Raw genomic sequence first — 26,232 nt, 5'->3', positions numbered from 1 at the left:
TATTTAGATCTTTAATCCATTTTGATCTTAGTTTAGTGCATGGTGAGAGATACAGGTCTAGTTTTAATCTTTGGCAAGTTGAAGCCCAATTTTTCCAGTGTCATTTATTAAAGAAGCTATCTTTCCTCCATTGAGGGTGTTTGGCTCCTTTATCGAAGATGAGATGGCTGAGTGTGTCTGGCGTTGTTTCCGCATCTTCTAATCTGTTCCACTGCTCCTCAAGTCTGTTTCTTTGCCAGTACCATGCTGTATTTATCACAGTAGCTTTGTAGTATAGTTGCAGGTTGGGGATTGTGATACCCCCTGCCATGTCTCTATTACCTAGAATTGCTTTTGCTATTCTAGGTCTCTTCTTGTTCCAAATGAATTTTTGGATTGTTTTCTCAAGGTCCATGAAGTGTGCTGCTGGGATCTCAATTGGAATTGCATTAAATCTATATAGCAGTTTTGGAAGTATGGCTATTTTCACTCTATTAATCCTTCCTACCCAGGAGCAGGGGATGTCTGTCCATTTTCTGATATCATCTTCAATCTCTCTTTTCAGAGTGCCATAGTTTTCAGAGAAGAGGTCTTTGATTTCTTTCATTAGGATGATTCCTAGGTATTTCATTTTTTTGGACGCTATTGTGAAAGAAATTATTTGCCCTATTTCTGTCTCAGTGAGTCTGTCTTTGGTGTAGAGGAAAGCTGATTTTTGTGTGTTGACCTTGTAACCAGCTACTTGACTAAATTTGGTAATTAAGTCTAGAAGACCTTTGGTGGAGTTCTTGGGGTCTTTTATATAGAGTATCATGTCATCTGCAAATAATGACAGTTTGACTTCTTCATTTCCTATCTTTATTCCTTTTATTTCTTTCTCTTGTCTAATTGCCATGGCTAATGTTTCCAGAACTATACTGAACAAGAGTGGTGATAGTGGACATCCTTGTCTTGTTCCTGATTTGAGTGTGAAGGATTTCAGTTTTTTACCATTTAGTATGATATTGGCTGTTGGTTTGTCATAGATGGCTTCTATCAGTTTGAGGTAGAGACCATCTATTCCAATCTTTTGTAGGGTTTTTATCATAAATGCATGTTGGATTTTGTCAAATGCTTTTTCTGTGTCTATGGAGATAATCATATGGTTTTTGTCCTTGGCTCTATTGATATAGTGTATTACATTGATTGATTTGTGTATGTTGAGCCATCCCTGCATACCTGGGATGAATCTCATTTGGTCAGGGTGTATGATCTTCTTGATGATCTTCTGCATTCTATTTGCCAGTATCTTATTCAGCATTTTTGTATCTATGTTCATTAGTGAGATTGGCCTATAGTTCTCTTTTTTGGTTGGGTCTTTCTCTGCTTTGGGGATCAAGGTGATGCTTGCTTCCAGGAATGAATTTGGGAGTATTGCTTCCCTTTCAATTTCACTGAAGAGTTTAAACAGTAGTGGCAGCAGTTCCTCTCTAAATGTCTTGTAGAATTCAGCAGTGAAGCCATCAGGACCCAGGCTTTTCTTGGTAAGCTTTAATACATTTTCAATTTCATTGATTGATATAGGGTCATTTAGAATTTTTAGGTCATCCTCATTCAACTTTGTTAATTCACACGTATCTTGGAATCTGTCCATTTCTATGTTTTCCATATTATTGGCATATAGTTTCTCGAAGTAGGTATTGATGATCCTCTGGATTTCTGCTGGGTCCATTGTATTTCATCCTTTTCATTCCTAATTTCATGGATTTGGGCCTTTTCTTTCCTTTTTCTGATAAGATTGGCTAAGGGTTTGTCAATTTTCTTTATTCTTTTGACAAACCAACTCTTGGCTTCGTTGAGTTTTTGTATTGTTCTCTTAGTCTCCATTGCATTGACATGCTCTGATCTTTATAATTTCCTCCCTTGTATGAGATTTGGGTTTGTCCTGCTCTTCTTTTTCTAGAAGCTTGAGGTTCAGCATCAGGTTGTTTAACTGATCTCTCTCTGTTTTCCTAATACGTGTATTCACTGCTATGAATTTCCCTCATAAGACTGCTTTCATTGTGTCCCATAGATTCCAATATGTTATATTGTAGTTGTCATTTAGTTGTAGGAACTGTCTGATTTCATCTTCAATTTCCTCTGTGACCCATTGGTTATTCAGAAGTGTGCTATTCAATTTCCATGTGTCTGTGGGGTTTTGCAGTTTCTTATGCTATTGATCTCCAATTTTATTGCACTATGTTCTGATAATATACAGGGGGTAACTTCAATTCTTTTGTATTTATTTAAACATGTCCTATGAGCTAATATATGGTCTATTTTGGAGAATGACCCATGTGCAGCTGAAAAGAATGTATATTCTGATTTTGTGGGGTGGAACACTCTGTAGACATCTATTAAGTCCATTTGTTCAAAAGCTTGATTCAGTTCTAGAATTTCATTGTTGATTTTTTTGTCTAGATGATCTGTGTATTTGTGACAGTGGGGTATTGAGGTCTCCCACTACAATTGTATTAGTGCTTATTTGGTTTTTCATGTCCATTAATATTTGGTTTGTATAGTTGAGGGCATTCGTATTAGGTTGCATATATATTTATGACTGTCATCTCTTCCTCTTGGATTGTTCCCTTCACAAGGATGTAGTGACTATCTTTGTCTCTCTTAATTAATTTCGGTTTGAAATGTATTTTGTCTCCAAATAAGATTGCTACCCCTGCTTTTTTCTGGGTCCTGTCACATGGAGAACTGTTTTCCATCCTTTCACTTTCAGTCTATGAATGTATTTTTTAATTAGATGTCTTTCTTGAATACAGCATATTGTTGCATTTTGCTTCTTAATTCTTTCTGCCAGTCTATTTCTTTTGATTTGTGAATTGAGGCCATTTACGATGGTTATAATTGAAGATATTGATTTATCCTTGTCATGCTGTTTTACTTTTGTTGGCTCTTTTATTTCTTATTTTTCCCCCCTTTCCCTTTAGTGTCTTCCCTTGCCTGGTGGCTTCCCTCTGTTGGTCCTCATGGAGTTGTGACCTTCATTGATTTTTTTCTAGGATATTGTTTAGAATTGCTTGTAGTGCTGGTTTGGTGTTCATGAAATTTCTCAGGTGTTCTTTGTCATGGAAGTATCTAATTTCCCTATCAATTTTGAAAGATAATTTTGCAGGATACAACAGTCTAGGTTGGAAGTTATTCTCTTTTAGGGCTTGAAATACTTGACTCCAGGCTTTCCTTGATTTGAGGGTTTGTGTTGAGAAGTCTGCTGTGATTCTGATGGGCTTTCCTTTGTAGGTGATTTGTTTCTTTTCTCTAACTGCTTGTAGTATTATGTTCTTCTGTTGGGTTTCTGGGATCTTGACTATTCTATGTCTAGGTGTAGCTTTTTTTGATATTGTCTAGTTGGAGTTCTATATGCCTCACTTATGTGTATGTCCAATTCTCTACCTCTGTCTGGGAAGTTTTCCACTATTACTTCTGTGAACAGTTTTTTTTTTAATGTCATTTGTACTTTCTCCTGCTTTTTTGTAGACTTCTATCAGTCTTATGTTATTCTTCTTTGCATCATCCAGAAGTTGCTGGATTGATTTCTCATGGTTCCTTACTATTTTGAAGAAATCTCTGTTTTCATGGTCACTAACGACAATCCTGTATTCTATATCTGATATTCTATTTTCACATTAGCTCAATCTGCTGTGAATATTTTCAATGGAGTTTTTAATCTCCTAGATATCTGTTTGAATCTGTTTCATGGATTCCATTTCTTTCCTATGTTGAGCAATCATGGTTTCTATTTCTTTCTTATGCTGGGCATTCATGGCTTCCAGCGTGGTTCTGAGCTCATCCATTTTTTTTTTTATCTTTTTCTGTTCTAAAGTCTCTAATCATGTCTTTCACTCTGCTCACCATCTCTTTAGTTATCTGGGAAATTGTTTCTGTTTTGAATTTTTCTGGAGCCTCATTCATCTGTTTTGTTAATTCCTGTGCTATCAGTTCATGGTGTCCAGGTGGTTGATTGTCATATTTTCCCACCTCATTTTCCCCAGAATTTTCCCTTCGTGAGCTGGAAGTCTGGGTTTGTGTCCTGCCAAGGTGTCATCTCATTTTTAATTCTGTTGTTGGTGCTGTTTTTGGTTTAATTCCTGGGCTGATACTCCAATATTTCTTATTTTGAGTATCTTTATTACTGGTGTTTAGAGCCCCTATGGAGTGATTACTTCTCAGAGATATCCTCTAGATATAGGTGGACTTTTTAGGATTTGAGTCTCTAATGACTCTTAGGCAATCTCATTTTCAGTATACCAGGGAAGACAATTGATTAGATCAATTGCAACACCTTAGCCCAATTGACACAATCAGCATCAAACACAGCTTAGAAAATGACAATTTGTGGTAGCAGTTAATCTGTCACTTTTAACCGCAGGAGCTGATCAAAATCTAGGGCCAGCCCAAAATATGTTTGTAGTAAGTAGACCCTTCAGTATGGCAATTTACCCTTTGGGATAAGGATTTAGCAGGGGCTGGGGAGGGTGGGGTAGAGAAATAGAGGGAGAGGGAGAGGGAAAGGTTAGAGGTGAGGCTAGAGGATACGGGAAGATCACGCAAATCATGGGGATTTGTTGAAGACAGGAGGAGAAGACAGAGCGAAAGAACAGAGACAAGTACAGAACAAACTGACAACAATAGGGAAGCTAGAAATTGTATTCACCTTCCTATGAAAGTGACAGTCAAGAGGACAGAGAGAGAAAAAAAAATCAGAATGGGACAGGAATAGGAACAAAGAAGGAGAGAAGTATAGAGCCAGAAGGTCCAGAGAGAGAGAAAAAGAAAAGAAAAGAAAAAAAATATATATATATATAACAAAAAAGGACTCCCTCAGGATATGTCTCTGCTGTCCTCGTAGGCAATGTGGGCAGCAGTGTGCGGGTCTAAGTCGATTAGTCTCAGCAAGCCAGCTGTAGTCTACTGAGATTCAGACTAATTTCTGGCTGCAAGGTCCAAGTTGAGGTCCCTGACCTCCTGCAGGATTAAACTCTGCAAGGTTCTACTGCAGGTTCCAGATGTCCTCCCGCCATGCGAGTCCAGATTTCTATGGGAGGTGCTAGTCCCACCAACTTATCAACCACGATGGTCCAGTGTGCTTTTATTGAAGAGTTTTTCTTCACTTTCCCAGTGGGCTTCAGTTTTCATTGAGGAGCATCAGAGAGGCCCTCTCTGTTGCTCACTTCTGCTCTATCTTCTGGGGCTCATAACCATGGCCTTCATGATTCCCCTGGTGCCTCTGCTGTGCCGATTCAGATGCCTCGCCAGGCGTCTGCGCTGCGTGGTCTCCAGTGGGGCGCACAGGCTGCTGGCGTCTGCACCACTGGGTGTATGTGGGGGTATTCTGCTTCTTTTGGATAAAGTGTTTTAAATCAACTTGATTAAGTTAGTTGATGATATTGTTTGTATCTCCTTTTGCTTTATTGATTTTCTGTTTTCTTGTTCTATTAATTATGAGCAGTGTTTTAAATTTTTTTCACTATAACTGTGGATTAGTCTATTTCTCCTTGCAGTTCTGTCAGAGTTTGGTTTTGTTTGTTCATTTTCATGTTTGTTTATTTGGAAGTTCTGTTGTTAGGTCCATAAATGTTTAGGATTATTATATCCTCTAGGTGTATCAATTTCTTCATCATTATGAAATGGTCTTCTTTTTCCTTGGTAAAGGTCTTTGCTCTAAAATAATATATTTTTATATTAACCACTTCAGATTTCTTTTGATTATTGTAAGTATAGTATAACTTTTTCCATCCTTCTATTTCTTTTTACAACGTTTTGTAAAGATATGATTTATATACCACAAAATTCATCCTTTTAAACTTATGTTTTTAGTATTTTTAGAGTTGTGCAACAATCACCACTATCTAATTTTAGAACATTTTAATCACTCCAACAATATACTCCATAAATGTTAGTTAGAAATCAACATTTATTTCATTTTTAAGCACAGGCTTATTAAAGTATAATTGATATAAAATAAACAGCATATATTAAAATGTAGTTTGATATTTGACATATTTATACATCCATGCAACCATCACCACACTCAAAACAACAAACACACCCATCATTCCAAAAGTTTCCTCATGGCCCTTTGTGATTTTTCCCTCCTGCTCCTCACCATCCCCCATCCTGAAGCAATCATTGATCTGCTTTCTGTCACTGAGTTGTCTTTTCTAGAGTTTTATATAAGTATACACAAAATGTATACTTTTCTATCTAGCTTCTCATTCAACATTATTTGTTTTGCAATGGTGAGTGCCCACACTGAGGGCAGATTTTACCCACCTAGACCTCTCGGACACCCTCACAGATATACTCAAAATAGTGCTTCACCACCAAACTTGCATTAATCCTTCCCCAGATTTTGGCTTTCTACTCCTTTTTTTCTTATGGGAATTACAATTTTTAGTATTTCTGTTTTCAGGCTGAAATTGACTTTAATTGTGCTTTGGATTTGAACATATTGGATTTTAATATTTTGGGATTGTAATTTTCAGGATTTTTATACCTTAGGGATTTTGATATTTTGGAATTTCAACATTTGGATTATACTGTTTGGAATTGTGTGTTTTGGGATTATGATGGCACAACCTCTTTCTTCCAGCTAAAAGACTGCCTTAAACATTTCTTTTAGCATGGGTCTACTGTTCATTTTTTTCAAAATATTGTCTATATGAAAAATCTGTACTTGCCTTCATTTTAAAAATATATTTTCATTTGATGGGCTGGGGATTTAGCTCAATGATGCCATGCCTGCCTTGCAAGTGCAAGGTCCTGAGTTCAATCCCAGGTACTGGAAAATATATATATTTTTTCCTTCATTATATATCATTCAATAAAGAATTCTAGGCTGTCGATTAAATATAGTATTTTTAAGGTTTGCCCTACTACCTTCTATTTGCAATGTTTCCAGTGAAAACCTGCTGTCATCCTTATCTTTGTTCTGTTCAGTGTTCACACTAAAATTTTTATTCAAATATATTGATGGTTTCCCTTATAATGTCTTCCTTTGTGTTTATTTTCAGGAAAAAAAAAAGCTTCCCTTGCATTCACTTCACTCAAGCTCTGAATTATGTGTGCTTCACATTCCCAAATTGTCAGAGAAGCTTTTTCAGGCAGATTATGCTTTTAATCCAACTGGAATTTATTTTGTTGCATGTACTGTGCATGGTTGATCCTTGGGATTAAACTGGTTTAGGAGCTCTTCTCCTGAAATCTTGGTGGCAGAGTAACCCAACCAAACCAGGACTAAGTGGATATAATGCTCTGGGTTTTCCATAGACCAGACTGGTAAACCACATTGGATTCTAGCCTATCAACAGCTTCTGTCTTCAATTTCATTCCAGTGTCAGGCCATTCACAACTATGTTAGCACTTAGAAAACAGTCCAGCATAACTCACATGCAGTCACCTGAAGCTGATCTCCCTAAAGGACTTGGATTCTATAAATAAGAAAAACAATATGGCAACCAAAAGCAGCTCTAACTCTATTATAGTCATTTGTTACTCGCCAAGGGATTGTACCTGTCATCTGAAACATGTCACAGTGGTTCCAAATCTATTGCACATGTCCCTTATTTGGACAACAGGCCAGCCAAGCCATATTCTTTCACAGTACTGGCATGAATATTTGCTGAGCCATAATCCATGCTAGTAGGCTTGGCTCCCATTAGGGTCAAAATTCTTGAAGATCATTGTAATCAAAGATAGATCTCAACTCCAGCTATGAGAAACAATTTTTAAGGAAGAAAACAGGCATGGAGACCTTAAGTGATGCTCCTTGACTCACATCAAAGTCACAAAGATGAACAAAATCTCAGTCTCTTAAGTCCTCCAACAGATCCCCATTAACTCCATGGCACATGCAGAATAGCTAAACAACTCCCAGCACATTTGATAATTTCATTACGCATTCCATGCCTCAGACCTTTCTTCTGCTTAGAGAGTCCTATCCTCTGTCTTCTTCTTACTCAAGTTCTTTTTCAAGGTACTACTCATGTCTTTTATTTTCTTTCAATAAAAAAATTAAGTATGATTAAAGGATAATGGAAGAAACCTGGGTTTTGATCCCTGCTCACCTACTATGACACTGGGCAAGTTATTACCTTGCCACACTGAGGTGTTTTTGTTTGTAGAATGGTGGCAATGCCCAGGACTTTGTAAAGATTGAAAGGAGAAGTTTGTGAAATGTTTAGAGCATAAAGAGAACACACAATTGAATAGGAGATTGAAAATAATTTCTTCCCTTTACTTCAAAGCTAGTCATGAGCTCTCCCCTTCCACTGAGCTTCTGAGGTATTTATTCAGTTTAGTTTAACACCAAGATATTTTAGGAACCATAAGTTCTCATCCCTAAATAGGTCAGGCACGTATCATCAAAATGGTAAGGAAACTGTATCCCTTTCATATTGGTGTCTTATGTTGCACTTTTTCCTCACAGACCCGTATGCCTGCATATTAAAACATATAGGAATATTCTTTGCACAAAGGAACATCTTTTCCTGGGGGTTATATTCAAAATATTTAACAGCTGGCCTTTAGCCTGGATTCCAGGTTGGCTACCTCCTGGTTAAGATGCTGGGCCAGAGTCCTGCTGGACTGGGGAGGGTGGGGGAGGACAGACTGAAGGGCCTAGGGCCATGAGGCAACACACAGCAACTCAGGTGGTGGCGATCTATGAACTAATAATATGAGAGTATGTCTTACTAGCATGTGACAACTGAATATCAGCTTTGGTTCTCTCCTTTTTTGTTGTTTTGTTTTGTTTGTTTTTGGTACTGGGTATTGAACCTAGGGCCTTTGTACTGAGCTACATCCACATCCCATAGGTAGATAGATAGATAGATAATAGAGATAGAGAGAGATAGAGACAGAGACAGAGATATCTTATTTTGAGTCAGGTCCTCACAAAGAAGCTAAATTATCCAGATTTGACTCAAATTTATGATCCTCTTGCCTCAGCCTCCCAGTGTGCTAAGATTACAGGCCTATGCCACCACACCAGGCTTACAATTATTTTTTTAATGTATAGTCTTCTTGATTTATCCTTTGTTTTCATATTTTTGGTTAAAACATGAATACAAAGAAACCATAGTCTTCTATAATCTCCATGCCCATCTAAAGCTCATCTAAAGCAAGCAGCTCTCATTCAGCTCCAACCAAATGTTGTCTTATGCCAATTGGAACTTCCAAATTCTCAAGAGATGCCAGAAATGCAAATTTTTATATTGAATCTTTAGTGTTGGCTTGATGATTTTAAATCTCTGTGCAATCAGACACTGTGTCCTCTGACCTATTGCATGTGTACTATGTAACAGGCATTCAAGAGTACAAAGATGTGAATTCTGCCCTGAAGCAATTTGACCATCTGATGGATGGGGAACAGACAGATAATAATTTTATGGTTGGATAGTGTGCATGATGAACAGCTTTGTGTAACTAGTGACTTTTCTTGTCTGTATATCTTGTCATTTGACCAGACTAAGCTCTTTAATGTTCTATGCTCTATTTGTCTTCAGTACCAAGTGCCTGATGCATAGTATTTATCAATTTATTGTCCTAATGATTTCTTGCTTAATCTGTACAACTCAAACATATGACACCCTACTGGATATAGCCATTTCAGTAAAGTCATTGTCTCCGCGTAATCAGCCGATCTTCCAATAAGAACATTGCAGACAGTAGCCAGGGAATAAACCCTTCAGAATTGAATAAACTTCATTTGTTTTGCACATGTTGGTTAAAGACACAGCTCACAGACGGAACACACCAGAAAAAAAATGTAAAAATGAAGGCTCTTCCCTATGAGCCCCATATGGGAAATCAACTTTGGGAGATTTCTATAACTGGCACCTCATTATCAACCTTGATTTTCAGTGCCAAATGAACCTTCATGTTACTTCTTGGAGTTAAGTGAAATTCAAAGGCAGGAACCAAAATTCAGCTTGATTATTGTGCTAAAAAACAAATCTAGGGCCAGGGATTTAGCTCAGTGGTTCCACCACCTGCCTCACAAGCAGAAGGACCTGAGTTCAATCCCTGGTACCAACAACAACAACAAAAAAGCAAGTCTAGCTATAATATACTTCCTTTGAAAAATATAAAGAATACCTGAAACATAGTCATAATGTCAACAATATGTAGTTATAAGAAAGGATTTGGCTACAAAATAGAGGAAGAAAGTCTTACAACTAGAAGAATCCATCATGTAATCGAATGTCAAAGTGACTTTTTTTTCTCTATTACCATAGAAAGAGTACTCAGTTTTACCCAGAGTTTGGTCAAAAGAGTGCTTGTTCATCACCTTCTTTACAGGGTTGGATTTTTATTGATGTTTTATTTTAAAAGTAGCACCTGTTCATTGAAAGAAAGAATTCAAAAGTATCTAAAATAAAAATGTTTTCTTCCATATCCCTTCTCCTCTCTCCCAACCATCCTATTCCTAAGTGTAACAACTACTAATAGTTTTGTTCACCTCCTTCCAAGTCTTATTTCTGTTCACTCAAAATACATGTATGTGTGTATATACAAGCCCCCTCCCCAAAAATTGGAATTATACTTTGTACTATCCTGCAATTTAGCTTTTACCTTCTTGTTCAGTCAGTTTTTATGTGGGTCTACCCCTTTCTCTTTTAAAACCACCTATTATTTCATAGTATTAATTTACCATGGTAACAATTTCTCATTTGAGAGCCATTAATATGTTCAATTTTCCACCATTACAAACAATATTGCAGTAACTAGCACCAGTTTAGGTTTCAATTTGCTTCTTAATTTTAACAAGACTGTGGAAACTGAAGTCCTTGCAGAGTTTGGATCTGTCATTCAACAGGATATTGCAAATTGGACTCTGATTTTTATAACTCCCCGGAACTGGAGAACCTCAATTTAAAGAGCAAAAAAGATATTCAGAATTCACCCAGAAGCCTTCAAGGACCTCAAAAAATTACAGGTTCTAAAATCATTTTTATACTATCTTACATATGCAGACATTACAAGATATGTCCATTGAGGATTTTATTCATGTCAAATTGTACTGGCTATTAATCCAAACAGGTAAGTTTGTTTTAAAATCCCCTAAAAGACCGTAGCCTCTTTCTTGCCTCAAAAATCAAAGGCCACAACAATGGATAGGAATTATACTCAAATATAATGTTCAGCAGCAAGAATTAGCACTTTCTTTTTCTAAATGAAAAGAAATCCACTCCAAGTTTCCACTCACCAGTGGGCAAGACATTAAACCTGTTATTTGTGAAGCTGGCTCCCTAACTTCAAGATTGGTCAAAGTTCCTAAGGGTCTTATGCAAAACTGGAGCACTTGGGAAGTTCCCTCTGGAGCACTCTGGCCAACACAGAGACATTAACAACTCAGAACTCTGTGGGGCACTAAAGGCCAATGACTTTCCAGGCCTCCCTGCCAGAATTTGACATGGGATAATAAAAGTGGTAATGTAATAGCACATGTTTATATAACACTTAACACATGCCACATACCGTTCTAAAAATTGGACTCATGTTTGGGGAGGGGTCTGTGTCACATTTTGGAATTGTGCATGTTGCAGTTAATCTCCCTCAAATATCAACAGCTGTGAGGGTGAGGAACCCCAAAGCCCTGCTCAGGGTTTGGCAACTTCAGCCCTTCTCCAAGAACCATGCTGCATGCCCTTCCCTTTGGGAAGATATTGTGACTTCTATCCCAAGTGGTCCTTTAGAAACACCTGTGTAGCCTTGAGCACTGAGATATTCAGTGTGGCCACTGAGAAGTGACTTTGTTCAGTGTTCCCTCTTCATAACCTCCGTCACTCACTCTCATCCTTCATATCAGCTTGTATCATTCACTATAAACAATGTGAACCACACATGCAATTTTAATGTTCTAGTAGCTATATTTAACAAGTAAAAATAAACAAGCGAATTTCATTTCAGTGGTAGATATTATTTAACCCAATAATACTCAGATGTCATCTTTCAAACATGTAGTCAATATGAAAACTACTAGATATTTTACATTCCCATTTTTGTGCTGAATGTTCAGCACCTGTTGTATATTTTACATCTAGCATGGACTACTCCTATGGGAATTGCTCAATAGCCACCTGCAGCTAATGGGTGTCCTATAAGGCAGCTTGGACATAGTAGACAACTGATACTTTCCCAGTGTGCTGTGAAGTGCACTGAAGCACAGCTGTGAGACAGGTCTCTAGCTCTCCCCTGTCCCTTCCTCCAGAGTGACTCCTCAGCCCTCTTCCATTCAAGGAAAGCTAAGGAACTGTGTGAGGTTGGGGCGAGGGGGGACTCTGGAGCCAGCTAATCCCAACAGAAATAATTTACTTTGGGGTATGGTTGATTGATAATGCCTAGGCCCCTAACCCTAATACCAGATGGCTATATCCTTGAGGACACATATTATGCTGGTCTTGTTTTCCAGTTTGTTTGTTTTTTTGGTACCGGGGATTGAACTCAGGTCCTTGCGCTTGCACAGCAGGCGGCAAAACCACTGAGCTAAATCCCCAGCCGCTGTTTTCCAGTTTTTAGCTAAGACATATTTTTAAATACTTGTTGAGTAAACAAAGGAATGAATGATGGATGATGATCATGGATATTAGTTATCTATGGCTGCATAACAATTACTACACGCTTAACATCTTAAAACCCCACACAGCTATTATCTAGGTGTGGCCTAGCTGGAACCTCTACTTCAGGATCTCTCAAGAGGCTGCAAAGTGATGGCCAAGGCCAACTCATATCTGAAAGCTCAACTGGAAGAGGATTCACTCCAAGCTCATGTGGCATTGGCAGGACACTACTTCTTATGGGGCTGTGAGACTGAGGGATCAGCTCCTTATATGCTGTTGACCTAAACCTGCTCTCAGTTTCCTGCCCTGTGGCTTCTCAATAGGGCCTTTCACAATGGGCAACTTGCTTCAAAGCTGGAGGGGCCAGAGATGACAGCAAGAAGCACATTACCATCGTGTGTAATGTAATCAAAGAAGTGACATCACACAGCTGTTGCAGTGGGCTGTTGGCTAGAAACAAATCACAGGTCCTGCCCATATTCACGAGTAGGAGATGACTCAAAAGTCTGGGTACCAGGAGGCAAGGTTATTGGAGACCATCTTAGAGTCTGTCTGCCCTTGAAGTTCTTAGAGCAGATTTTTTAAAAGTCCACTTATCTTGGCAGTGCTCCCCAATTCACCACAAAAAGGTGGTCAAATTGTTTGAAACCCTCATTTTGCACATTTCATACTGGTAACTATATATGTGTATGTAATTTGTCCTGGGTCTGTTTTACTTCTTATGCATTCCTATTGTATTTATGAGTCTTCTGAAGCTCACAGGTAATAGATGCCACAGGCAAACTAAAAATCAATTCCAAGAATGTTTTAAACATAGCCGAAATTCTCAACTTACTAGAACTGCCAAAAATTATATAATTCCTCCTTCTCAATTACCCCTTCTACATGCTTGGCAATAATTCTGAAAACTGGTAGAAAATGAAGAACATATTTGGTAACAGAAAGCTGAATATCACAATGGATGCTGTTTTCCTTGTAGGAAATGAATTTAATAATGGGACTAACCTATATGTCTTCCCATGTGAGACTCTTTTCAGAAGCCAGATAGATTTGATTTTCAAAGCATAAATTCATCACCATGTTTAAATGGAATAAGTTTCACTGACATTTCAGATTAACATTTCTTTTTTTAATCTTATCTCATTCTTTTTAGATGCAGTGACTTGTAAAGCAATATTACAGGCTTCTCCCAGTTGTTCTATAATGTACACCCTTTTCAGATGCCACCGAATGGGTATTTCTTCAGAAAACTGGAATATTCTATTTGACCATTTCTCAGAAATTATTTTTTCAGAATTATTTTATTGATTTTTTCATCCTTCCAGGTTTTGCTTCCAATTCCATGACTTGTAATAAGATGCTAGGGTGTCCCTGCTGCCATTCCACCACTCCTAGGGCAGAGGAGGTGAGCCAATCCCTGCACCCAGAAGGAGGTTCCCTGCCGCCATTCGACAGCTCCTAGGGCAGAGGAGGTGAGCCGCGTGGGTGCCAGCAGCACACCTCCCACCCCCTGTGGAAATGAGAAGACACATAAGTCTCAAAAACAGACTTCCTGATCATCTACAGCAACCCTAAAGGGAAATGAGATGGAACAATCTGATACTCAACCACCAGGACTCCATGAACTGTCAACAAAAGAGGACCTGGAAAAAATGAAATCAGAAATAATTTCTCAGATAACAGCAAAGATTGTGCCCATAGTTCAAGACATGATTAATAAATCTAGAGAGGACACAGATTAAAAAAAATAGAGGATCTGAGGAATATGATGGAATCCCAACATAGGAAATGAATGGAATCGATAAAACAGATACAAACAGATTTCCAGGAGATTAAAAACTACACTGAAAGTCTATGCAGCAGAATGAACCAATGTGAGGACAGAATTTCAGATATAGAAGATAAGATTGCAATTAATAAACAGGAAAAGAAAAATTGCTTTAAAATTGTAAGGGAACACAAGAAATCAATCCAGCAGCTGCTAGACGATGCAAAGAAGAATAACATAAGACTGATTGGAGTCAATGAAGAAAGAAGAGAGAGTGTAGATGACATAAAAAAAACTGTTCACAGAAGTGATGCAGAAAACTTCCCAAGCAGGGGAAAAGAACTTGACATACAGATAAGTGAGGCATATAGGACTCCAGGTAGCCTTAATCAAAAAAATCTACACATAGGCATACAATAGTTAGGATTCCAGAAACCCAACCGAAGAACAGAATTCTACAAGCAGTGAGAGAAAAAAAACAAATCACATACAAAGGGAAGCCCATCAGAATCACAGCAGACTTCTCAATGCAAGGCAAGAAGAGCTTGGAGTGATGTATTTCAAGCCCTAAAGGAAAACAGCCTCCAACCCAGATTGAAATACCCTGCAAAACTCTTTCACAATTGATGAAGAAATAAGATACTTTCATGATAAAGAGCACCTCAGGAACTTCATGAATACCAAACTGGCACTCCAAAAAATTTTAGACAATACCCTAGGAAAAGACAATGAGGATCACAACCCCAGGAAACCCAGCAGAATGAATCCCTTGGGTGTGACAAATTAAACACAAAGGGGGAGAATCCAACAAAAAGAAAAAGTCATGACAAGGCTTTTAAAACTTTTGACTTCATCTCCCTAATGAGTGTATAATTCAATCTTATTATTGTACTGATTAGTATTTTTCTGATTCTAGAGTTGCACACCATTCCTTGTGCTATACTGGCTATTTATCATCTTCTTATGTCTACATTTTAATTGGGTTGTCTATTAATGAGCTCTAAGAATTCTTTATATATTCTGCTCATAGGTTATATACAGTGTAAATATGGTCTGTTTAAGGACTACTTTTCATTTTAATGATGTCATTTAAAGTTCTGAATTTTGATGGAATCTCATTTAGCAATTTTTTCTTTTATACATCATGTTTTTTGTATCCTAGGTAGTTCTTGCCTACCCTAAATTCATAAACATTTTCCCTTATAATTTCTTCTTAAAGTTTTATACTTTTAGGCTTTCATATTTAGGTTCATAGATCTTTTGAAGTTATTTTTATGTATGGATATAAAGGGTTGAGGTTAATTTCTTATATATGGATGCCAGGTGTTCTAGTGCCATTTGCTGAAAACACTATCTTTTCCTCGGCTCTTGAATTCAGTGTATTCTATAAAATGTTAATGTTTAATAATCTTTCAAAACTCAGTGGACCATATATGAGTGATTCTATTTCTAGATTCTCAGTTTTATTCCAATGATCTATATGTCTCTCCTTGCACCAACACTGCCTTGATTACTGTAGCTTTAGAGGAAGTGTTAAAACTAGGTACTAAACATCTTCCAACACTGGTTTTGTTTTTCTTTTTACTTTTCTAGGTGCTTTGTACTCCTGCATAACTTTTAAATTTCAATATCCAATTCTTCATTTATAGCAAGTATACATAGACCTGAATTTTTATATACACCTTGTGTTTTCTAATCCTGCTAAATTCAAATACAAGTTCTAGGGGCTCCTAGAGATTTCTTACTATGTTCTCTGTAGATGATCATTTCATCTACATATAAAGATTTTGCTTCTACCTTGCCAATCCTATCCTAATTGTGTCATTTTATTGCCAGACTTTTTTGGTTTGGGCCTAGGTTTCAAAGTTTAATGGACAGATGAAGAGTAAGCATATCTGCCCTTGTTCCCCACCTTAAGGAGAAAGTATTGTATCTTCTCCATTCATATAAGGCATTCTCGCTGGAAGTATGGAGTACATGTCTTTAATCTGTTGAGAAGGTTCTGTTCTACTTCTAGTCTCCTGATAGCTTTTACCATGAACAGCTGTGGAGTTTAGTCCAATGCTTTTTCTCTAACTAGTGACAGGATCATATGGCTTTTTCCTTTCCTCTGTTAAAATGATGACTTATGGGGGTGGATCTTCCAATGCTGAACCAACACTGCCATCCCTATAACAAAACCACTTTCTACATCCTGCCAGATCTGACTTCTAAGAGTTTGTTTTGTTAAACAAATTTCTATCTCTGTTCATACTTTTTTCTTCTATTATCTTTATCCAGTTTTAGGATTAGCACAATGTTGAATTCCTAAAATGAGGGGAGAAGTGTTCCTTCTTTTTTCTGCTTTAAATGTTTGATATAATTTATCAGTTAAAATGTATACAAGCCTGTTGTTGTCATATAGGTAGGGTTTCAAGCTAGGAATATACTTTCTTTAATAGGTCCTATTCAAATTTTATATTTCCTCCAGAGTTAGTTTCATTAATTTGTCTTCCAAGATACTTCTTAGAAGTTGTCAAATTTATTACAAAACAGATTTTTGAAATGTGGTTTCTATATCCTTTTAAATTCTGTAAAATCTATGGTAATGTCTCCTAGATCTTGATATTGTAATTTTGAAAATGTATAATTGATATTGTGTAATAGGAAGTGAAGGTCTAAAGGAGCAGGAGAAGTGGGAGGGGTAGGGGAAAGGAAAGAAAGGAAAAGAAAAAATATGAGAAAAGGAAAAAAATGGAAACAAAGTCTTTGCAAATAGGGAAGGGTGGAGTGGGTGAAGGGAGGGGAGGGGAAGGGGAAAAAATAAGAACCAAGATACTCATGTAATGGTACAAGGTCCCAATGATGTATGTAACTGTATTTTATACCTAAAATGTACCAATAAACTTAATGGTGGAAAAAATGCTAGGGTGAAATGAAAATACATTATAAAATGAAAATTATAAAATGAAAATACAATATAAGGACAGAAAGAGGCTTGATGCAATCTACTTGTAGTTTATTTGGTTACTTGCTTTGCTACTTTCTGCCTGCCATGGACTGTTTGTCCTCTGTGATGCCTGTCTGCCATGCCACCCTGCCTTGGAGCCAACTGATTATGGACTGAAACCTCTGAAAACTATGAGCCAAATAAACCTTTCCCCCTTTAACTTTCAGTGTCAAGTTTTTGTCTCAGCAACTACTTGAAAAGCAGAAGAGTATTTCAGTCTGTTGATGAAAAGAGGAGCATACCTAAGAAAACTATTGATCCTAGGCAAGACCAGGCTAAAGTCAAGTGTTTTTCTTCCAAGTCTGTCTCTGACCTCTTAGTTTCAGCAACTTTCTTTTGAGAGTCAAGACTATTTGTCTACCCACCTCAGGAAAAGTTCACTCTCACTACCTAAATTGATAAAAAAATTTCAGATTCTATTCCCAGTGGTCTCATTTGTGGTGCCTTTTGATTGTTTCAATCAGCTCTTCTTAGGAATGTATATAACCCAAGATATAAATGCTGATTTTCCTGGTGTTTATAAAATAATTGCCTTGATCATATTTAGCCTCCATGGTTTTCAGGCACAGTTTTCTTTTTTACAAAGCTAGATTTTCACATTCTGTTTCATGATTTTCTCTTTTTCTATGACCCTACTACAAACTCCATGCTCCACACTGGTGTCTCCTGCTCCAGGCCTCCTCAGCACAGTCCCCCCTTACTCTAGTGTGACGGGAACTCAGGTTTGGATAGAGTGTGTTCTATAATAAAAGCACATATCTCTGAAGCCAGACCAGATCACAGCTTTGCCATTCCATTATTTATTTTTCCTTCTTTACTGAATACATGCTATATACAAGGCCTCATGTTAACATCTGTTATGGCTTGTGTTTAGTTGTCCTCCCAATGTCCCATGCAATCATAGGTGGGGCTTTTCCAGAGGTAGCTGGATCTAAAGTGTATGATTGATTCATGGTGCAATGCTAAGATTAAGGATGCTAGAATTAAGGGTGTGAGTCTAACTACCCTAACAGTGGGTAGCCTGGATACAATATAAGGGACATACAGAGGGTTACTGCAAGTTACTTGTAGTTTGTTTGCTTGCTTGCTTTGCTACCTTCTCCCTGCCGTGAACCGTTTCTCCTCTGTGATGCCTGTCTGCCATGCACCCTGCCTTAGAGCCAGCTGATTATGGAGTGAAACTTCTACAAACTGTGAACTAAATAAACTTCTCCTCCTTTACCTTTGGGTGTCAGGTATTTTGTCTCAGCAACAAGAAAAAGTAACTAAGACAACATCTATGTGGGATGTATTGTGTAGCTAAACCCAGCTTTCTTGTTTGTAGAAAGAAAAGGAAAAAATTAAAGGTTGTTGGAAGGATTAAAGAGAGTGTATACAAAATACCAGCAGGGTACATGGCAGGGTTCTACAGACAGTAGCTCGAGGTACACCTAACTGTGCTTTCCCTGCTGTACCATGTCACTGTTATATCCAACTTTAACAGTTCTTCCTCTGTGTCTCTAGGGTCCCTGTATCTTTTTTTTGGTCCCTGGTCTCCCCCTGCATTTCTAATTAGACTAGTTGATTAGGTGGGGTTTTTTTGGTACCGGGGATCAAACTCCAGTCCTTGCGCTTGCGCAGCAGGCAGCAAAACCACTGAGCTAAATCCCCAGCCCTTGATTAGGTATTAAGTAGCAATGGATGCAAAGAAATGCACTATTCAAATATTAAAATAATATTTGAACCAAAAGATCTCTCTTTGCTACTTCTGGTCAACCACAATTATTCTGTCTTCATCATCATCTTCTGCAATTTTCACAATCACAGTGTTTCTAGCAATTCTAGACCTGTGTCCAATTCTAGACTTTGAATGCATGAGAGTCTAGGTTTTATTTAACAGTATAAATTACAACTCATAGGAAAAAAGGAAAGGAAAATAGGCATCTAAGATGAGATATGATCCAAAAATACATGTATGGCAATTTCTGTCAAATAAAAACATTACAGTGTGTCCTCATCCACCTTACTTAGCAATTCTGGCACTGTGCAACTTCTGGCTCTTCCACAAAGTCAAAATGACCATGAAAGATAAATGTTTTGAATTGACTCAGGACATTGAGGCAGGCACAACAACACAACTAAAGACGTTCATGAAAGAAAACTCTCAGAACTGCTTCAGAAAGTGGCAAGAATAATGGGAAGTGTTTGGAAGGTGTTGAGGTAGATTAATGGCAATGTGTCTTTTACTGTAATAATATTGAAAAATTTAAACATTCATTGTGTTTGTGGTCACACATATAGACACCATGCTTAAAGCTCATAGATAGATAGATAGATAGATAGATAGATAGATAGATAGATAGATACTTACAACAACCCTAGGAGGTAGGCTAACAGAAAGTAAACTATTTGCCAAGGCATAAAGAGGTTTTAGGAGTGGAGCAGATGTAAATCCAATTGCCTGACTTTCAAACCAGGACTATTTCCATAGACACATAAACAAAATCTTTCTGTAACTTATTTATATGATCTCTAAGTGTCTTTGTTTACAAACTATCCTAAATTTGTTTTTTCTCAAACAGGGTGTAAGCCTCAGCAACAATGCTTTGACCACTACCAATGATAATCATTGTTCCAGAATTTCCCCATTTGGAAGTTGACTTGTCTGACAACCGATTGCAGTGTGACAACTGGCAGTCTTCCAAAGTTTCATTTCTGAGTCCTGGGGGGAAAAGTGGGATATAAGTTACAACAAATCTGTAGCCCTCTCCTCTGAAATGGCTTCATTTGAACTCAAAACTGAACATTAAAAATTTAATTTCTTTTGAAATAATGGCATTCCCTCTGAAAGCAAGTGTTGATCCCTGGCATTAAGCAGCCTGGGACTATGTCACAGAATAGTCATGGGAGCTTTATTGTTTTCTTCAGTTCATGAATGACTTTCCCATGTTCAAAGAAACCTAGCTCATATCACTCAGAATCATTACATTTAGTCAAAACCAGAAATTTTACTAGAACAGAATTTTGCCCCGAACCCCACAAAGGACACAATTTACCCCAATTCTTAACAATTGAGTAAAGAAATAACTTTTAAAATTTGAAACATTATCTTAAATGCTTGCTTAACCCTTGAAAGTGTGATACTCTAAACACACAAAACAAACACCTTTCAAAAGTATTATTTTCTTTTTATTTGTTCCTGATGCTCTACCATATGAGAATGTTACTGAGGTTAAACATTCTGGGAAGTTGGGTCTTTATTCTCATTGTCAACTATGTTTTAAAAAAGATTTTAAAAAAGGGGGGTCCTGACTCTGTCCTACTCAGGATTGCCATTAAAGTAGACTCATGCCATGCTTTCCAGGCTTAGAAATCCAGGAAGGGCAGAGGATGTCTGAACATTGTCAGCCACACTTGTTTCATGTTTTTATGCAACTGGCACTCTGAGTATGGAAGGCAGAACACCAGGAGCCAGAAGAGAAAGGGAATGTTTTCACTGTTTACCAGCACTGGGGAAAAAGGAGGGTTGGAATATTCTAGCAAATGTGAATAGTTAAAGGTATGGAGGAGGAAGTGATGTGGCTGCCCCTCCAGTCTGGCTCCTTCCTCCAATGATCAGCAGTCAGGCAGAAAAGATCCTGAGCCAATCAAGACACCAGACAGCCATGTGTAAATGTGCACAGAGCCATAGACATCCTATTGGCATTAGGCAAGAATAAAAGGACAGATGGCTGGATGGATAAACACTGATTATCACCATGTAATAGATACTTGAAAATATAGTTAGACAAGGACTGAGGACTTATTGCAGCTTTGAAAATCCCTGAAATCTTTTTTCTGTCCACTCACTATGTGATTTTTATCTCCCACTTGTAGGGAGTAAGGAAGCATATCTGGAGACTCCCACAAGAAGAATTTCCAGGGTGACTCACTTCCCTTGCATTACTCTGAACCACACGAAAAGCCTCATGAGGACCAAAGCAGAGAGACCCCAGGGAGGAATGTACATACACTTTTCCACCCAGGAGGAGGCACACACTGACACTGATGCCATGGAGGTTCAGGGCCAGCTACCGAGAGGGTTCAGAAATGTCCAAGACCTGCAAGCCACAGGCAGGAGTGATGACGGACCCCAAGACCTCGCTCTGGCTGTCTGCCTGTCGGTGTTCATCACATTCATTGTGGCTTTCTGCTTGGGGGCTTTCACAAGGCCCTATGTTGACAAACTGTGGCTGAGATGCCGGAACAAAAGGAACAGAAGCCATGGCTCAGATAATGCCTATGCAAATGAGGGCTTCTCCAATGGAGTTGAAGCTACAGGGGGCATGCAGTACCCAGGGATGGATCTGCACCGAGCTTCTCAAAATCCAGGCCTCTATGAGAACCAGGACCCTTTCTTGGCACCAGAGTCAAATCCATACGCCACTGTCATTCCTGATAGAAATTCAGGAAGCGGCAGAAAGGAGCTTGGCAGTTGGCAGAGCTCAGAACAACTCAGGGACAACCAGACAGCAGGAAGTAGAAATGACAGCATGCTTCCAAATGGCAGTGCAGCTCATTCTGCTCCCTACAGACATCCAAATGCTCATAATAATGAACTAAGTTTAGCAGCACAGGACCACATATATAAGAATGATATTCTCGAGGAATTAGATTATGAAACTGTGGCCCCAGAATATTCTGTCAGTGAGCATTCAATGGGCATCTCTTCTGCAGATGGCACATTACAAACTGTCTCTACTGTTTCTGGCTCAGCCAGTAATGATATGAATGAATTAGACTCATCACTCTCAAGAGAAATGACAGCTTCCATCCCCCAAATACTCACACTTACAAACACACTGAGGCCCAAAGAGAGTAAGGAAGTAGGGGGCCTTAAACAGTCACCTTTGGAAACTCTGGGCCCACAGATGGAAATATCTACGGGAATACAAGTAAACCATTCCACAAGCTTTCTGGGTGCACAGCAGCCAGAACTCCTGGGGGTTGGTGCTGAAGGAGAGTTGCCAGTTTTCAGCAGTGTGGTCACATGCAGTGATGCTGGACACATGGACACATCAGACCTTCTGCCAAAATGGGACATTGGCCTCAGTGCCATTCCCAAGGGGCCAGCACAGAAAGATGCCCCTTCTCATGCTCAGTATGATATGGAAAGTGACTACGATTCTGATGAGGGGTCTTTGTTTACCCTCAGTTCAGAGGATTCAGAGGGTACAAGGCATGTGACTGGAGAAGAAATACCTGGTGAAGAGGAGAGCTGTGAGGCCACCAAGCCCCTACAGGGCAAGAACTCCATGATATATAAGGACAATGTGATGCCAGTAGAAAGTCTTGAGGATAATATCTGCTGCCAGAAGATTTTAAAGAAATACAAAACTCAGGAAGATCATTTTGAAAAACCACTCATTTCTGGTCCAGACTCTAGTTCATGTAAGAATCATCTGGAAAGTTCCTCTAATACCAATGAACCTGAGAATCCACTGACCTGGCCCAGATCCCTGGGCCATAGTCCTTCAAGTGATGAGATTCCAGGTATGTTCTTTCATGACATGGTTTCTCAGCCTGAGCCAGTGCAATGGCTTTGCTCACTTCGAGATCTAGAATTTTCAAATGTGGATACTTTAACACCAACACCACCACATCCTGCTGAAGTTCCTTCAGATCCTGGGAAGAGTGCCTGCCGTGAAAGAGACTAAGACATTTGTAGATGTGAGTCTGGCATTCAGGGAGTAGAGCCCATAAAAGTCCTCCTTTCAAGATCACTACAGGGGAAAACTTAAGACCCTAACAACAAGATTCTCAAAGGGACATCTTGGATCCCAACCAGATGGACACTGATCCAAACAAGAGGTTTGTGTGTCCACTTAAGGACCATGATTCTAGAAAGGCCATAACTAAACATTGTGATGAGCCACCTCTTCCATATGAAAAAAGGTTGGGGAGAATATTTTGGAGATGGATCTAAAACCAAGCTTTGACTTTACAAGAGCTTCCAAATATATCCAGTTCATTAAGTATGCAGAGCAGTTCAGTGATTGAGACTGGGTAAACATTCAGTAGAGAATCCACTGCATTTAGGAAAAGACAATTCTAACTTCCATGCTCAAATGCAGACCCAGAGCAATCTGATGGGAGCTGGCTCTCTATTTGAAGAATGGCTCCACTGTAACAAAGACAAGGATGTTCAACTGGAAAAAGGAAACTCAAGTGACATTTTTAGTACATATCAAAGCACTTACATAGAAATGCTGAACACTTTTTAATGAATTCTGCACAAAGATAGCACAACGTTTTGGAGGGTAATCATGAAACTGCAAAATTGGAAGGGTTCAAAGCAGTTCTAAATGATTTTTAATAAATTATGTTAAAAGAGAAGAGAGACCATTTTCTAGAACAAAATGCAAATTGAAAATCAATTTGGAAGAAAAGAAGTCATGTTTTCTGTAAAAGAAAAACCATTATCCCTGATGAGCCCATCCTTGATGTGAAGTAGGTATTAAGGTTGGCTAAGGGTTTGCCAATTTTATTTAATCTTTCAAAGAACAAACTCTTTGATGCATTGATTCTTTGTATTATTTTCTTAGCCTCAATTGCATTAATTTCTGTTCTGATCTTTATAATTTCTTCCCTCATACAAGCTTTGGGCTTGACTTGCTCTTTTTTTCCTAGAAACTTGAGGTTTAACATTAGGTTGTTTACTTGTTTACTCTGTTGTTCTGATGTGGGAATTCACTGCTAGAAATTTCCCTTTTAGGATTGTTTTCATTGTGTTCAATAGCATCGAACACAGCCTAGAAAATGACAAACAGTGGGAACTATTAATTTGCCACCTTTAACTGTATGAACTATTCGTGCTTGTATAACAAAACCTAAAATGAACTAGAAAATAGTGATTGATTTTACCCTCAGGGAAGAAACTTTAAAAGGGGTTAAGGGGGAAAATAGAGAAATAGAAGAGGAAGAGATTAAAAGCAAGGCTGGAGGACAAAGGAAGATTATACGAACTTTGGGAAACTGGTGCAGATGATAGGAGGGAAAGAAAGAAGGAAAAAGTAAAAACAAGAACAGAACAGAGCAATAACAACAAATAACTAGAAACAATATAAAAACAAGAACAAACAAGAAAAAATAAATTAAAAAAACAAGAAAAACAAATGTCCACTTCAGGGTGTGTCCCTGCTGTCACTGGTAGATACAATGGGCAGATAGAGCCCAGATCTGTGTTTATTAATCCCAGCAAGCCATCCATAGATTTACAGCAGGGTAGTGGATAATCTCAGCAAGCCTGCACCTTTAGTTCCACTGAACTTCAAGCTGGTTTCTGGCTGTGAGCCCGGAACCAAATTTGTTCAGACTGCAACACTCTGTGCCTCCTGCCAGCTTGAACTCAGCTCCTTGACTTTTTGCCAACTTGAACTCAGTTCTGCCTCACCCTGACACTGGGAGCTGCTAGATGGAGCCAGCCCACAACTGCTCTGAGTTCCGAGCTCAGTTGGCCTCTCTCCATGATGGCTACCAGACAATTGCCCTCTCCTGGTGGATGTCTGAACCCAAATAACTCACCAGCCACTGCAGTCCATTGGGCCACTACTCTGTTGCACTGGTAATTTCTCCCTGGAGACCTCTGGGGCCACCAGTAGTCACTGTGCATCTGCAGGTTTGAGCCCTCCCATACAGTAAGTCAGGGCTCAAGGAGAAAGTACCACTTGCCACCATGACGTTTCTCTCTTTGCTCTCCCCATGAGCTTCAATTCTTGCTTCAGACACTTGCTGGGTCCCAAGGACCCACTTTTCTCCTTCTTGTCTTCCTTACATTACTATATTCCAGTGTCTGGACACCAAATGGAGGGGATGTTTCTCTGCTGTTCACCACTCCACCTGATCTTTCTGGAAGTCTGGCAAATATATACTAATAAAATTTTTTAAATAAAGGAGATGGAGTCTGTCAGAAGAGGTGGGTCACTGGGGGCATGGCCTGGAAGAGCATACTGTATCTCCCTCCCTGTCTCCTCCCTTCTCTCTGTGCTTGTTGGCCACCATAATGTAAGCAGCTTTCCTCTGCATCAGCCTGTTCCACCATGCAGTTTCTGCTTTGTAGCCTGCCATCCATGGACTGAAACTTCTCAACCTGTGAGCCAAAATAATCCTCTCCTCCTTTAAATTGCAGGTGTTGGGTATGGTGTCTTAGGGACAGAAAAGTGACTAAGACAGTAGGTACAGGCCTTTCTGTTTCTCTAAAGTTCTACATAACTCTGACTCCAGGCCTTTGCCCATGTCACATCTGCTCCAAATGCTCTCCCAAACACACTTAAATGAGCCCTCCTTAACTATCTCCTACTTAGGTTTCAACTCTATTATCATTTCCTCAGGGAAATCTACTTGGACTACAGTTTTCCCTATTATAAAGTCTCTCATTACACAGCATTGCCCTTCACATAGAAGAGCTAACCATAAGTAAAATTAAATTATTATTTCTGTGATTATTGTCTTAATGTCTGCCTATCCTTTATGTACTGAAAGCTCCATGAGAATAAAAAAATAAAGTGTGTCTCCCAGAAGGCTCGCATTTAGTAGGCTCTCTATGTATGCATTTATTGAATAAATGAAAGTGCAAACTCTTTATAAGACAAGGACATCTATGATCTAGGCCTGCTTTCCATCCAGCTTCCATTTCATTGTGCCCTGCCCCATTCCTGGCATCTAAAATTCAAACCAGCCATACCAAACTGCTCACAGTTGCCAGCTCACCAGCCTGTGTCATTCCAACATGCTCTGGCCTTAGTACTTATGCATGCTTTCTGGGTTGTACCAGATGTCTGCACTAAGTCCTAGCAAATATCCACTCTTTGATCCAAGCTCTGTTTAAGGGTCACCCTCTCTGTAAGGCTTTGTCACCTAATTCCACTGTAGAACTGACTGCC

The 26,232-nt window shown here is 38.8% G+C and overlaps 1 protein-coding gene across 3 annotated transcripts in view; it reads left to right on the top strand.

The window, feature by feature from the left end:
* Window positions 1-23,872, top strand: part of Lrrc66 (leucine rich repeat containing 66) — a 45,760-nt gene extending 21,888 nt beyond the window's left edge. For all 3 annotated transcript variants that reach the window (XM_021262352.2, XM_087187632.1, XM_087187633.1), the window contains one exon: window positions 21,188-23,872. In XM_021262352.2, coding sequence (XP_021118011.2) covers window positions 21,280-23,007 — 1,728 coding nt within the window. In that variant the 5' untranslated portion in view covers window positions 21,188-21,279 and the 3' untranslated portion in view covers window positions 23,008-23,872. The remainder of the gene's footprint in view (window positions 1-21,187) is intronic.
* Window positions 23,873-26,232: the final 2,360 nt, after the last annotated feature.

Source organism: Heterocephalus glaber, unplaced genomic scaffold (assembly GCF_053883595.1).
Source record: "Heterocephalus glaber isolate CG9 unplaced genomic scaffold, H.glaber_assembly_v1.0 deba00001509, whole genome shotgun sequence".
Classification (NCBI taxonomy): domain Eukaryota; kingdom Metazoa; phylum Chordata; class Mammalia; order Rodentia; family Bathyergidae; genus Heterocephalus; species Heterocephalus glaber.
Note: the sequence above shows the minus strand (reverse complement) of the source record. Positions and strands in the feature narration are given on the sequence as shown.